The sequence below is a fragment of the Diadema setosum genome, chromosome 5 (genome assembly GCF_964275005.1).
Source record: "Diadema setosum chromosome 5, eeDiaSeto1, whole genome shotgun sequence".
NCBI classification, from domain to species: domain Eukaryota; kingdom Metazoa; phylum Echinodermata; class Echinoidea; order Diadematoida; family Diadematidae; genus Diadema; species Diadema setosum.
In genome coordinates, this window is record NC_092689.1 from 7,295,988 (window position 1) to 7,310,533 (window position 14,546).

A 14,546-nucleotide genomic window follows, 5' to 3' on the forward strand; every position below is an offset into this window, starting at 1 on the left:
GACTAGTATTAATATATAAACACTATCTGCTCATTGTGGTAAAGAGCAGACGTAGAGAATTTGGCGTCGAACCGCAGTATAAACCTATCAGGCCACATCTACGACTCCCCCACCCCTCTTCATGTGTACTGGCTACAAGTACCAGCAAAGTTAAGTGCACATGGTTGTAGTTGGTTGGATTGTGCCGTGCCAGCAAAGATATCCTGCGCACCCGGTTTTTGAAGACAGTATACTAGTAGTAGGCCTAAGTGGCACACAAGTTGGAAACACGTGGTTATTTTAATGTCTAAGTTTTCCTTCGCGCATGCCACATGCCCACTTCATTTTCTGACGGACGTGTCCTACATACAATCCGAGCATCACTGTGATTGGGAACTTCCTCTGAGCTAGTTACAGTCATTTCTCCGATAGTCCGAAATTTTGTAGTGCTTCTGCATCAGTCAAATTAACTCACTCTGCTCACTTCTATAAGTTACCGACTTAATAGCTCAAAGAGTGTCACGGCGGAATTCACATGGTTGTCATCGGAGAAAACTCAAGCGCGAGAAACTGATTGGAATTCATCGTCGGATCAACTTGCGTGAGAAGAGGGTGTTAAAGAATATCATGGGAAAAGTCGACGGTGAACAAGACGACTTCTTTCAAGATGGAGAGAACACCGAAACGAAAAAATCAGACGTTAAGGAGGAACCGATTGAGTTAAAAGAAGGTAAGGATCGTGCTGTGATGAAAGAGAAGTAGGCCTATAGAGAGAGATACTAATAGTTTGGGTTAAGAAAAGACAATGATACATGAATAGGAAAGACGAGAGAAAGTACGTAGAGACAAATGATATAATGTTGAAGAAGATGAAGGAAAAAAAAAATACCAAAACTGGTTTAACGAGCGAAGAGCATGCAGGAGAAGAAGGGCTATGATAAGAGACAAAATAACAGAAAAATGGTCATGCAATTTCTCAAAAGATGGGCGACCTGTGTTTGTACAATATTGCGTAATATATCTCAAATACAAGTGCAGCAGAGGAAAAGCTTTATCCAATGACACCGTGCTATCCCAGATATTGAGCAAATTTCCAGGTTTTCGTCAACGTTCTAATAATTTTTGATGACACTGCACTAGAGGCCCTTTGTTCTGATTGTAACTATGATACCCAACAAAGAAAATAATATCAGGTAGTACTCAGTTAATATTTGGTGCGAAATGTAAAAATATGTAATTGTACGTTAACACATCTTTATTTTCCTGATAATACCACCCGTCGCTCACTTCAATATTGAGTTCCCGTCATCTATATCACCACGTAAATTTATAACACACCGCAAGCACCATGCATGAGGACCAAACATTAAAGGGACATTCCGGACGATTTTCATAATTTCACATCATGTAGTACATAAATCAACAACTCCATGTTTAGATTCGTGGAACTTGTTGTGGTCCTTGAGCAGAGAGGCCAATAAATTGAAAATCTTAAACAAATTACACTGAACAGTGTTGATGACATTAGAGCCTCATATATTGAAATGTAGCAGTGCAATTCCATTACAAGACCACTTGCTCAAGAAGTTCACCTGTGAAGAATCTATGCATGCCTTCTTGTTTTGTTCTGCTTCCGTGAGCCCCGACTCATGCATTCTTATGGTGAGGCTGCCATGTCATCATCCTTGTTCATTGCACTTTGTCATAAATTTTGAAAACATTCTCATTCCTCATCCCAATCACTATAATTTCTGAAACTCTGTACTCAGTTTAGCTGATTTATAGTTGTTCAAATGTAAAAGTCTGAAAATCACCCGGAGGTCCCCTTTAAAGACCCATTTGCTTTTCAAGGATGAGGAACATCCTCGGCCACTTTGCGTTGCGAACACCTATAGGCGACAAATCTGGTTGATCAACAGTTACTGTCTAAGATTTAGGGGGGATACACAAGGAGCTATAAGCAAACAATCAGTATGTGATCTATCCCCCAAAATCATGATATAGAATTTCAATGTATTTTCCATGGTCCTATGCAGCTCAGCTTGTGAAATCGTATATGGATCAACAATATGCAGACAGAGTTATGTCAGGGAGCAGCGTCTCTTCATAACAAGTTTTGCTATTAAATGAAAAAAAAATAATTTAATAGCATAATCCTGTCTGTATATCAGCAGACGATCGAACAACGCTGACTTTCAGGTGACATTCAGCAAGCCGGTATTCGTGGTCCTGCAGAGGTACGCCATCAGAGTGTGGGGCACCCGCAAACCGCAGGCAATATAACTTTGCTATCGCCCAGGCACTATCCTCTATACCCTCACTTTCCTGATTTTACTGGCAGGAAGACAGGAAGTTAGCTAAGCACATGGCTTCACGGTACTTTAGGGACAATTAGACGCAAAATGAGTGTCTGAAGAAAGGGATAAAGAAACAGGCATTTCCTATGAACCTGCGAGTAATGTGTTTTGCAGTGGCATATCTTGAAGATAAGAGCTGGTCGATGGCCGAACAAGAATTGAGCCAATTTGCTTTAGGCCCTTAAGTTCTGTTTGATAGCTGGGTGCTGTTTTGTGTTAATGTATTATTTCAACCGTAACACGTGGCTTCAAGTAGGCCTATAAGTCTATTAAGTGTTGTCGGTTTATGCACTGAGAAAGCAGTGCTCTTGATTCATTAGTATATATCCCGTCGAATCATAAGTTTGGGAGCCCCCACCTCACCTCCCTGGTTAGAGCAATCCTCGTCGAGCGCCCGGAGGAACGAAGGAAGGTGGGGGGGGGGGGGGGGGCCGGGGGGGAGGGGTGCACGTGTACGTCCCTCCCATCGTATAGGCGCTTGTGCGTATTAGAAATGTGATACAAACTTGTATTTTCCTTTATATGCTGATTAAAAAATTGACTTAGGTGTTGAAAATCCTAAAATCAATGTTTGTTTGTTTTTTGTGAGGTGAGAGACTTGGCAATCTCGATATATAATTGTCAGGTCTTCTCATACGAAATAAGGTCAAATTTTCAGGTGAAAATGACCACCTGACAACTGAAGTTATCCATTTTATAAGATTACTTTGTAACAAGTATGTCATACTTTTGAAATATTTTTCCCTAGCATGCCTATATAGTGTAGGCCTACACTGTTATTATAGCCCAATCAATCAAGTTTGAGTTGCATGCACACACAGCGTTCCATACTACTTCATAAAGGGACTTTTCCCCAATTGGATCGAAAGTGAAACATACCTAGTAGAAGGGCCACTATACTTTATTTATGCCCCAGATGTCTTACCAATATGTGGATTGATGTGCTGATGACGCCATCAATACGGTGAGTACGTTCAAAACATGGTAGAGCTTACACAATGTCATTCTAAAATCAGTAGACGCGTGCAATATGGCCCTCTATAATGGATAGAGAGCTGTGTTTATACTGCGTTTTTGTACTCCATGTACGCGGTGCGTGCTTGCGTGTGTCATTGTGCAGTTCTATGGATAGGTACTACAATGTACTATTGTACTCTAGTAGTAGTAGTTTTATTGCGACGATTTTAAAGTATAGAAAGCTGAATGAGCAAAAATTATATATTATGTGTATGTACGCGTACATGCATTACGTAGGCCTACACAATAATGCCATGTATGATCAGGGAGGTGGATCCTTCCACCTCCCTGGTATGATAGATACGTTTGTCTGGTTCTGGTAGTTCCTGAATGTGAAGGTCAACATACAATAAGGAAAGAATACAAAACTTTTCCCCATTCAATAGTGTTTTTTGTTTTCTTTTTCAAGAAGGATGAAATTAACAATGAAAGAAGAAGCAGAAAGAGAAATAAACAACTGTCATCATCGATGGCGTACGTACTAGATGATAATGTTTCGAGAGTGAATACGCAAAACAAAATACTGTCTAAATGCAGAAACATATTCAGATAAAAACACCTCCCCCCTAAAAAAAAATACCACAGAATAAATACAAATAAAAAAACAAAAGCCCACCGCCAAACTGCAACTTTGCCATGGGTTAGCTTGGGCCCATATCTGTTCCGGTACATGATGTCTGGAACATTTGATGCTCAGCAAGTTATAATGCTAATTAATAGCGAAAAAATACCTTGTTCGCATGTCCATTCCTTTGTCTTTTAGGTGATTGTACTGTCATTTCTAATTTTTCGAAGAATGATTTCCAATTGGTTTGCTCCACAAGTATACGAGCAGGAACGGTTATTTTTTTTCTCTTTGGACTTTGGTTTCGAAATGTCTTGATATCTTCTCAATGTCATATCTCAGTGGAAACCATGGACAAGAAAGATGACATCGAGCCCATCCTCGCCGGCAGCGACGATGAGCCGCCCAACTATAGCACAATAGTCAACGCAAACGGCCATGAACCCGTGGTTGACCGTGAATCGAACCGGGGCGACGACGCCGCCAGGTCGCGTCAGATCACGAACAATTTCGACACCCTCCGAAAGACGTTTCTCGGCTTCGTCATCGTGGTCGGGATCGCCGTGTCATGGGTCGGATCGACGCAATTCTCGCAGAGCACATACTCGGATACGTTCAGCGCCCCGTACTTCAACGTCTGGTTCGGAACACTATGGATGATGGTGTGCTATCCGCTCTATGTGGTCGGTGCCTGGATATTCAAGAAAGAAAGCCGAAGCAAGGAAGGCACAATAGATCTTTACAGGTATCGTTTGATTACATAAAATAGCAATAATCACGTAGAATCATAATGACAGTGCATGGTATAATATTAGTTGCATGTATGATAGTATACAAATGATGCACAGGATAGAGTGCGTTAGTGTAGGCGTAGCGCACTCGAGGGTATTTACAATTGTGAAACATGCACGAGGCTAAGCCGAGTGCATGTTGCACTACATTGTAAATACCCGAGAGTGAGCTGCGTCTCCACTAACGCCACGAAATAATCCTGTGCATCATTTGTTTTATAAAATGGGTCGAAAACTAACACAATTTTTCACGTACCTTTGTGGATCAAGATGTCCGAAGATATTCATTCCAAACACGTCGCACTCGGAAATCCCGCACATATAGGTACTGTACGTATTATACGTACGCCACACATGTTATGCACACAAGAAAGGCCGGCCGGCAGCCCGAACTAGAAGTTGTTTACAGGATTGATAGCGCGCGATGCACTTGTAACAACTGATTGAGTGCGCACTGCTAGCGCAAACATTGTGACGTACGTCGGCCGTGGATCCGGATGTTAGTGAGAAATTAATACAAGCACACGTGACTCGTTTCAGCGCTTCCAATTGGCTACATTCTTGAACCCATTTTATAATATAATGATAACAATGATACTGATGATTGCTATTGCTTAATTTTTCATTTATTTATGTATTTGCTTGATTGTTCATTCATTCATTTATGTTTGCGTGTAATCATTAGCACCAATTCGTGAGAATGACGCGTGATTATCCGATATAATGATAAAAATAGACATAAAATATCTAGATGGCCTTTGCGCGCTGTTGGCTTCAGTCAGAGAGACAAAAATTGACATTTTTATTTTTGTCATTAGATATTGACAATTAAGCTACGTCTTGAAGCAAACTTACATATTTGTAATCAAAAGGACGTAAAGAAACATTTAACAGTTTGTGTTTTGTTTGACGCAGTTTTGATAAACATCAAGGACACATCAAACAGCCAGATAATTATGTTCGCATTTCTGTCACAAACCCCAGGCAGGCGGAGACTGTTTTTGGCAGGCGCGGTCTCACCTCAAAAAATTACTTCCGTTTGGTCGTGCCCTTCGCTCTGTGCTGGATGGTGACCAATTACATGTACGTCTACGCGCTAGGGGTGATAGCCGCGGCTGACGTCACAGCTCTGTTCTCCAGCAACACTGCGTTCATCTACGTATTTTCGTGGGTTTGGCTCCACGAGCGTTTGGCGCTATTGCCCGCCCGGGTAAGTTATGACATCATTTAACCCTGTCGTTACACCAAGGCCTATCTATCTGTAAAGGATGAGTTTTCTTTTAAGGTGTTAATACTGTAAGGGTTCAAGAGAAATGCAATCTTCACGGCAAGCTTCTTTTAATTTTAGTTATGGAAGAACTGAAAAAATAAATACAGAATGTGAAAGTTTTTCTCTTCATAAAAAATAATTTTCGACGGATTGAGTACAGGCAACTCCCGTTATAACGAAGTCCTCGCGACCGGCAGTTTTCTTTCTTTATATCAAAATTTCGTCGTAACCAAAGAATATATTGCGCCATCAAAGACAGATTTGAATAGTAGTGATTTAGGCAACTTAATATTTACCTTGTTATATAACGACATTTTGCTATAACAGTGTCCGTTATTTAGGGAGTACCCGAACAAGGAAGACATGAATTGTAATGATTTTGCTCACAACGATGCATAGTGCTGTATGTTTTCACTGTTTACAACTGACTCTTCATTTATCTGGCTGGCATGACTCAAACGGGAAGCTCACTTTCGGAAACTGCCAACATTTTAACTGCACTGCCCTTCCAAGAGGATTTTAATGATGAGCAGATGGACCGCTTCGTTTTTTATCTCTTATGATGCCATACTGAATGTGATCACATTGAAAGAACAGTGCGGCATCCGATTTTTTTTTTTTTATCATTAAAGCACACTATTCATCTCGTGGAAAGAAGTGCTCTGGACGGCATTAAGTTTATAGAAGAGGAGTAGGCTGAATCGTGCGTTTTTGTTTTTTTTTTATTTTGCCGACTGTCGATTCGCGATTGTGTGATAGATTCTCTGTTTGTGTTGCCTGTAATACATAGTTTTTGCTTGCATTACACACCATAAAATGCGGGAAAATTTTACACTTACACTGTTGTCGCGAAAAAGGAAAGAAGAGTCTTTGCTATTTTATAATTCATTTGAAAACGAAAGGCGCAGGGGGAAAAGGGTTAAATGAAATACGAATTACACAGAAAAATTAGCGTTCCTTGAATATTGGTTTGTAAAAAAAACAAAAAAAAAAACAAAAAAAAACATGTTAAAATCATTGTTGCTTTAACTAATAATGATATAAATTTTGCAAGGTCGTCAGATGAAATGACTACAACTGTTTAGACTCATTATTGTTATCATTATTATTTTTACAAAAGGTATATTTTTGTCGAATTTATGTCTGCGAAACTAATTTAGCGAAGATTTGGCATGTGTCTGCGTTTTGTGACAACGTCTAAATCCTAGAAATAAAATCAATCATTTTCCATGCATTGCTTCGTGTTTGATTTCCTTACAATGAAGCTTTTTGTCTTTAAAGAATAATTTCTCTAAAGAGACAGAGAAAAGGGGGAAGCGATGGGAGAGGGATAGTGCAAGAAGGGGATATGAATCATAATACATTGTAAAGTATGAAAGAACAACGTAATAGAAGCGATCATGATGTTTATACCGCGGCGAGGGAGAGAGGAGTAGAGGGAGGAGAATAATGCCCCAATTTGATGATTCAATCAGGTCATGGTCTTTCACTGGAGGCCAGTCATTCAATCATCACACCACTCTGCCAACCGTATTGTTTTAAAGGAACTATGTAATGCAACTGCATATTATTGACTTTTGTTGATTTATGATACTCTCGTCATAACGTATATTCGTGGCATATGATTATCATAAAAGTAATTTACAAATTTTCTTCAAATTACTTGGATACGCCCACAAAAAAAAATCTACCAAATCTGTAGATTCTGCCAGTGAAATCATCTCTTTTTCATAAGTACTTAGTAATGATTAACAGAATCGTGTCACTGGCAGAATCTTTGTTTGGAAGGTTTTAGGCTTATCCAAGTAATCTGAAGAAAAAAAGGAAATTATTGTTATCATGATCGTTATTATTATTGTTATTATTATTATTATTATTATAATTATTATTTCTATCATCATCATCATCATCATCATCATTATGAAATATATGGCACGTAACTACACATTATTTTGGTCACGTAAGTGACAATCGGGGCCCAGTATTATGATGAGTCAATACAACATGCATTTGCACTGCGTAGTCCCTTTAAAGGCACGTAAATATATGGAAAACATGAGGCACGTGTGAAAACAGGGCTGCTAATATTCATCAGGAGGAAGTGAGGGGGAGACGTTATGATGGAGAAAAACAACGGATGGGCTGGGGAGTGTGTGGGTATTGTGGGAACTCATGCATGACATGGTAAAACTGTGCAGTCTTTCATAAGAATACTCAGTACATTCAGCATACATTCCGAATACTCACTCCTGTCTAAAACGGGATTCGATCTCTTCATTACGAATCAAAGAGCCAAATCAAATTACATTTTCTTATATAGATGTAAAAAAAAAAGATCAGGATCAGATTAGGTATCGATATCCCTTTTTCTGACAGTTCAGAGATCAGAGTGAGAGCGTGATGAATTCGTGAAATACGTGCGACATGACGGCCGTGGTAAACTAAAACTCTCTGTATATAGCAACCCTTCACACACTCTTTTCGTTTTTATTTTTGTTTGTTTGTTAATAATTTGTTACAGGGTGTATCGGTTCTCCTATCGATAGGAGGTATCGTTCTCATCTCCTACGCCGATGGGTTCATGGGGACAACAATAATCGGTATTTCCCTGTCTATCGGATCGGCTATCGGATCAGCCTTGTACAAGGTATTTCATATATTTGATGATGCAGAAGTGAAACGGTGAAGAATGAATACAGGTTTATGTCCGGATACAAAATTTAGTCCTAGCTTTTCAATGCAGTTGTCTGTGAAAAGTAGGTCAAAATAGATTTGTTTTGATATTCGAAATGCACCTCGCAAGATCTGCCCTAACACATGTATATTCTGGTATAGATCAGACATTTGGTATTACCATTTTGTCCTTGATAGTTATATTCAAGAAAGGAAAGCAACACTTGGAACTGCACGAAACAAGAAAAAATATATAGTAGAAACAGCTGAGAATGCGGAGTACCATTTTGTTTCCCCCAAAGGGGATTATATACAATGTTTTAAAGCATGCAGTTGTGCCAGCGTTATTGATGTTTCATGAGAATAGCGTTACTCGTATCTAAGATGTAATTTTGATTATGGCAGCAATCATCAAACTCACTAATAATGCTTTGTTTTACTCTACTCTATAATTGCTGGGAATGATAACGTTTTTAAGATCGTGCTTTTTTATACTCCTGTATACTCCTACAATCATCGTATTGGAGCACATTTACAGAGGAATAAAATAATTCAAGCTATGGACTCGCACTGTCCTGTGCCTGAATCCTCAGACAAAATGTGTTACTTGTTTCAAAAGTCTCTCCTGACCTAGCTGTCAAAATGCGTACCATATTAGATTTTAGGTTGTTTTTTTTTTTATTTAGTTTTTTGTTTTAGATTGAATTATTCTTGTTTTAATTTAATGCCAGGCCAATAAATATGACAAGTGCCCACTTGAGTGTAAACCGCCGAAACTCTAGGGGATTCTCGTGGGCGTGGTCACTATTGTTGTTTTATCGTCACATTTACCTTTAAAGGTCCTATTCAAGCGGTACATTGGGGATGCGACCGGTGGTCAAGTTTGCCTGTTCCTGTCCCTCCTTGGAATCTTCGACTTGATATTCCTCTGGCCGATTCTACTTACCGTCTACTACACCGGTTTTGAACAGTGGGACTGGACGAACATGCCGTGGAACTACCTCTGCGGCAGTTCTGCGCTCTCCTTGGGTAAGGAGTGGTCAACGTAGCTAAATGTCTTAACATTTGGGGTAAGACGGGCAACTGGGAGGATGCGTCTTGAAGAGATAATCGAAATTGCGCTGGAAGTGAACTATATACCAAAAGAAATAAAGTAAGAAGTCAGTATTTTCAGGAAAAATGCTTTTAAATAATAATTGTCTTCAAATACCGCAAATGGTTACATTATTATTTGTAACCTAAGTGTGCCCGGACATAAAAGACCTTGCTTCCATAAGGCGCTAAATCCATCATTTTTTAATGGATTTAGCGCCTTTTGGAAGCAAGCTCTATGATTCTACACCAGCAGAACAGATCCTGACCGAGACCTATGGACCTGTAAACACGCTTATAATATAGGGTTGACCAAAACCTTATGTATTGTAAAGCCGATTTATATAAAACTAAGTTTGAAATGAAAATGACAGAAGTTGCTCGGTTTGTGATATTTCTATTTTCATTTCCACAAGGACACAAAGACGATACGAAAAGTGTCCACTTTATTCATTTTTCCAACGAGAATACTAATGAAATAACCATGCAACTGTAATTCTGTTCTACATTGTCAGAAATGTTTGTGCTCCACCCAAAGAATACTATCTGAATGTGAATTTCGATACAGGTAATTCTCGCTGAACTTCGTGCGCAAAGCAACATTCTAATAATATAGTTAAGAAATTCACAAAGGTGGGTTCAATCTAGTTCATGCATTACTAGTAGGCCTACTAATTATACATTTAGGCCTATTTGAACTGCCTAAATGCGAGCAACGCATCGCGTATAGGTACGCCAATAATGAACACAAGCTCAGAGGCTCATGCGCATCAAGGTATACCATACACCTATTTTGTGATTGCTTTAATCCGTGTATTTAAACTAAACTGTGTATTACCTTTGTGAATTCCGGCAATACTTAATCTTGTGTCCACGCTACAATGTTTGGGATAATAGTACTATATACGCACTAATAGATACTGACAATTGCAACTGAATTCACACAGCATGCGTTGTAATTTTTTCCTCGTGTCTTGTTCCTTTGAACGATATGAATACAGTATGAAATATTTTGTCTATTATGCCCTATTTCTTTGCAGCTTTTAATTTCTTAATCAATTTTGGCATTGCCGTCACCTTTCCGCTGTTCATCGCTCTTGGAACGGTGGTTGGAATCCCACTGAACGCTGGTAAGAACTTTGCTTGACTGCACATGAGTTTTTTTTTTCTCTTTATTTTCATGACTCCATCATGATTCAAAGGATTTTTGCCGTTACATGTAGGCCTAAACGAAAGAAATAATGATCTGCATTTCATACAATATTTTCATTCTGAATTTCTCTACATAGCAAAGTCTTAGATGGGGAAAGGCGGGAGTTTAATGGACGTAATTATGGAAAAGAGCAGGGAGGTTCTCTTTCCACCTCCCTGAAAAGAGCAAACATCGTCTCCGCTTCGTGGCCATAATCATAATAATGGATGGATGACGAGTTTAGACCGTGGCCAAAGGGTATCAAAATACTTATATCTATCAATGGTCAAAATGTGCTTTTGTAGTGACAACTAAAAGGTTACAGTTCGTTATTCCGAAGGTTCTTTAATCTGAAGGTTCGCTATTCCGAAGATTCGTTATTCCGAACCGAAGGTTCGTTAATCCGAAAATGTGATAAGGTTTGTTATTCCTAAGGTTCATTAATCCGAAAATGAAATACAAAACTCGTTATTCCGAAGGTTAGTTACGGACCCTATTTCATTTTCGGATCAACGAACCGTCGGAATAACGAACCCTATTTCATTTTCGGATTAACGAACCTTCGGAATAACGAACCCTATTTCATTTTCGGTTAAACGAGCCTTCGGAATAGCGAACCCTATTTCATTTTCGGATTAATGAAACTTCGGAATGACGAACCTTCGGAATAACGCCACATATGTTCGGATTATATAACGAACCCTTTTTCATTCTCGGATTAACGAACCTCTAGGTATAGGGAATGTGTGTGTTTGGGATTAACGAACCATCGGAATAACGAACCTTCGGAATAACGAACAGCACCCGATTAAAAGACCTGGCGGTGAAATAATCAGCGGAAAGTATGCAATGATTCTCCCTTGCATCAGAAAATGAATGTAGATGCATTTTTTTTTTTCAGAATGGTTTTTAGCCAAATTATTATCGAAATATGACTGATAAGGCTTACGTCGTATCGCACTGCTTGTCGATGTTGTGATTGTTTTAAATTGTTAGATTCGACCGTATATTTCTAAAGATGAGCAATTATTGTTTACGCGTATACAATAAACCTTGTTACACGTGGATAGAACATGATCAAAGTTTACACATTGAGACGTTGCCCTTTGCTCCGATTTTTGGAGCCAAAACAATGGATGAAATCTGAGTTTCATGTGTGCATTGCAGTAGGAAAAAAAGTTAATTCAATAATTGCTCGTTACTGGGCCGTCAGAGCGACAAAGGAACTCGGTACATGTATAATGGTATTGTGATCATAATAAACACTCTGCAGTATGGGCGATTGGGAAGGCCGCCCTCTCAGCCCATAGTCGTTTAGTCCATGTAGTATTTACGACATGGAACTCGGCAGGAAAACTACCTGTTTAACACGTATTCTTATCCGAACACAACGGATGCATGGAAACATCTAATGAAAGAAAGAATCTGTTTTAAGCAGTTACCTGTTGTCCAGTTGCATGAATATTCTACAGAATTCTCGGCAGTTGGTTCCTTTTCTATCATTAAAATCTGTATTGAACAATAACTTCTTGTATAGTGACATACGGAAGATGTGTCTCCATAATAACATTAAGTTCTTTACACGTGTCTTTCATAATGAAAATCCGTTTTATCATGTCTTTATTTTCTGTGAGAATCATTTAAGAATATGGCACTAACTGGACTCTATTCTGAACAGATAGATTGACTTTAATCTGTCAACCACCATTTTATTTTCCAGTCGTGGACTTGATATTCCGCGACCGAGCCTTTGGGCCGTGGAAGATCGGCGGCACGGTGCTGATCGTCGGTGGGTTCCTCATCATGCTTATGCCCGAGCGATGGCAGGAGAAAGTGTACTGCTGCAAGCCCGCCACCAACGCCCATACCGAGGTTCCTGACGGCAAGGCTGATGGACATACGTCCAATGATAGTGGCATTGATAATCCCACCATGGAACCTCCCAATAAGGCGGGAAATGGTGACGCAGGGAACGCAGTGTGAACAATCACACACGACTTTTTACCATTTGATTGGTGAATGTTGTGTCCTATTTGCTGAGTGTAGTGAATAATGTGTTTACAATCAGAGATATTAAGTTTAAGAACGAAGCATTAATGTTTAAAAAAGCCATGACTTGTATTTATTTTTCCTCTTTCGCATATGTTCTGATGTAAGTGTATGAATAGTTTGTTTTAACCGTCCGGATTCTGTAAAGCAGTTGCATTATGTCCTTAACACACATTGTTCGTTTCGTATGAAATAGCGTAAAATAAGCTGTCAATATTTCGTATCTATATCAGCTTTACCAGAGGCCATTTTTGAGAGTTTGATGCAGTCATTGTTTCTCCTAAACGAACTTCCTTATGGGCATTTTTATCCTGTTAAATCTGACTGCGTGCATGATGGTTGAGCCTCATAAATCATATCATGAGTCTTTTGAAGCGTATTAAGATGCTACGCATGCTATGTGTTTGAGTTTACTGGATTGCTGCATTGACAAACGGAGTATGCTATGTCAGTACTTTTCCTAGATATATTATACGAATGAATAGTAGTAGCAAAATGAAATTTGATGTCGATACTTACGTATTTGAACTACATTTTTTATATTCTTTGTATTTGTAAAAAACGACGGAAAAGACTGATACTGTGTATAAAATAAAAAGAAATATCACAACTTTGCATTTACTTCCATGATATGTGCAAATATAATCCTTATGTCTATAATCGAATTTAATCATATGTTGTATGTTACTTACGATGGATGCATGAGAACCAAATTGCCATTAACTTTTGCCCTGAACATTTTCTTTGAAATAAATAAGACTAAAGCGAGTCATAATCCTACATTTAGTGGTCTTTACAATATAGTTGCTTTTGTTTATTGTGTTTAGTTGATTGTTCGAGCACAAAACCCATATAATGAAAAATTAATCAAGCATATTCTTTACTGTATAGAATAGAACATATACATACAAACATACAGGCGTAGGCTTTGGCAAAAAGTTTTGCGTCTTTCAGTGACGTCAGCTTGGTTCGTCTGAAATATTCTGTTATGATTTATTGCATTCCCGAAAACCTATGTGAAGACAATATTCATACAATGAATCGTATAGTTGTTGAATTGTTTAATAAAAATGAAAGTATGTGCAGCAAATATTTTTGTTGTACATCCTAGCAGTTATTTAGTGACTACTCTCGTTAGAACAGTTCCCCTTTTCAAGCGCCTCCCATAAGACTTTGCGATAAGTTGTTTGTTGTATGTGTTTGTGTTTGTTTGTTTGTTTGTTTGCTCATTTTGGTAAATTCTGCCTGTTTGGGGAGATATTGACCAACCTTGACGTTGACTAGTCTCACGCAATGTCAGAATCGTTTTAATTCATTGGTGAAGATTGCACTGATGTATGATTGTATACATGATATATATAATCATGTGCATCAAAGAAAAAACTTAACGTGAAAGAAGTCCATGGGACTAGTGTGTTCATTGCATCTGCCTCGGTACTCGGTATTATTATAGTAGCACAGTGGCGGATACAATCGCATGTATAGGGGGAGCGCACTGGGCGCCCCCCTATTTTTTGTTAAAGAAAAAGAAAAATGGGGGAGGGGCGCGTGCACCCCCTCT

General features: G+C 38.9%; 1 protein-coding gene across 1 annotated transcript; it reads left to right on the forward strand.

Moving 5' to 3' along the window:
- Positions 1 to 606: 606 nt before the first annotated feature.
- On the forward strand, positions 607 to 14,064 carry LOC140229043 (solute carrier family 35 member F3-like). Its single transcript, XM_072309303.1, has 7 exons — positions 607 to 709; positions 4,261 to 4,663; positions 5,694 to 5,919; positions 8,501 to 8,626; positions 9,492 to 9,681; positions 10,785 to 10,874; positions 12,657 to 14,064. Exons 1-7 carry the CDS (start codon positions 607 to 609, stop codon positions 12,917 to 12,919), a joined length of 1,401 nt encoding a protein of 466 aa, XP_072165404.1. The 3' UTR covers positions 12,920 to 14,064.
- Positions 14,065 to 14,546: the final 482 nt, after the last annotated feature.

What these genes read in the sequence shown, in the direction of transcription:
- LOC140229043 (XM_072309303.1), top strand. Translation starts at nt 607, where the DNA reads ATGGGAAAAGTCGACGGTGAACAAGACGACTTCTTTCAAGATGGAGAG. An exon ending in TGGCGCTATTGCCCGCCCGG is followed by an intron (nt 5,920 to 8,500) that starts GTAAGTTATGAC and finishes AATTTGTTACAG; the next exon opens with GGTGTATCGGTTCTCCTATC. An exon ending in TCGGATCAGCCTTGTACAAG is followed by an intron (nt 8,627 to 9,491) that starts GTATTTCATATA and finishes TTACCTTTAAAG; the next exon opens with GTCCTATTCAAGCGGTACAT.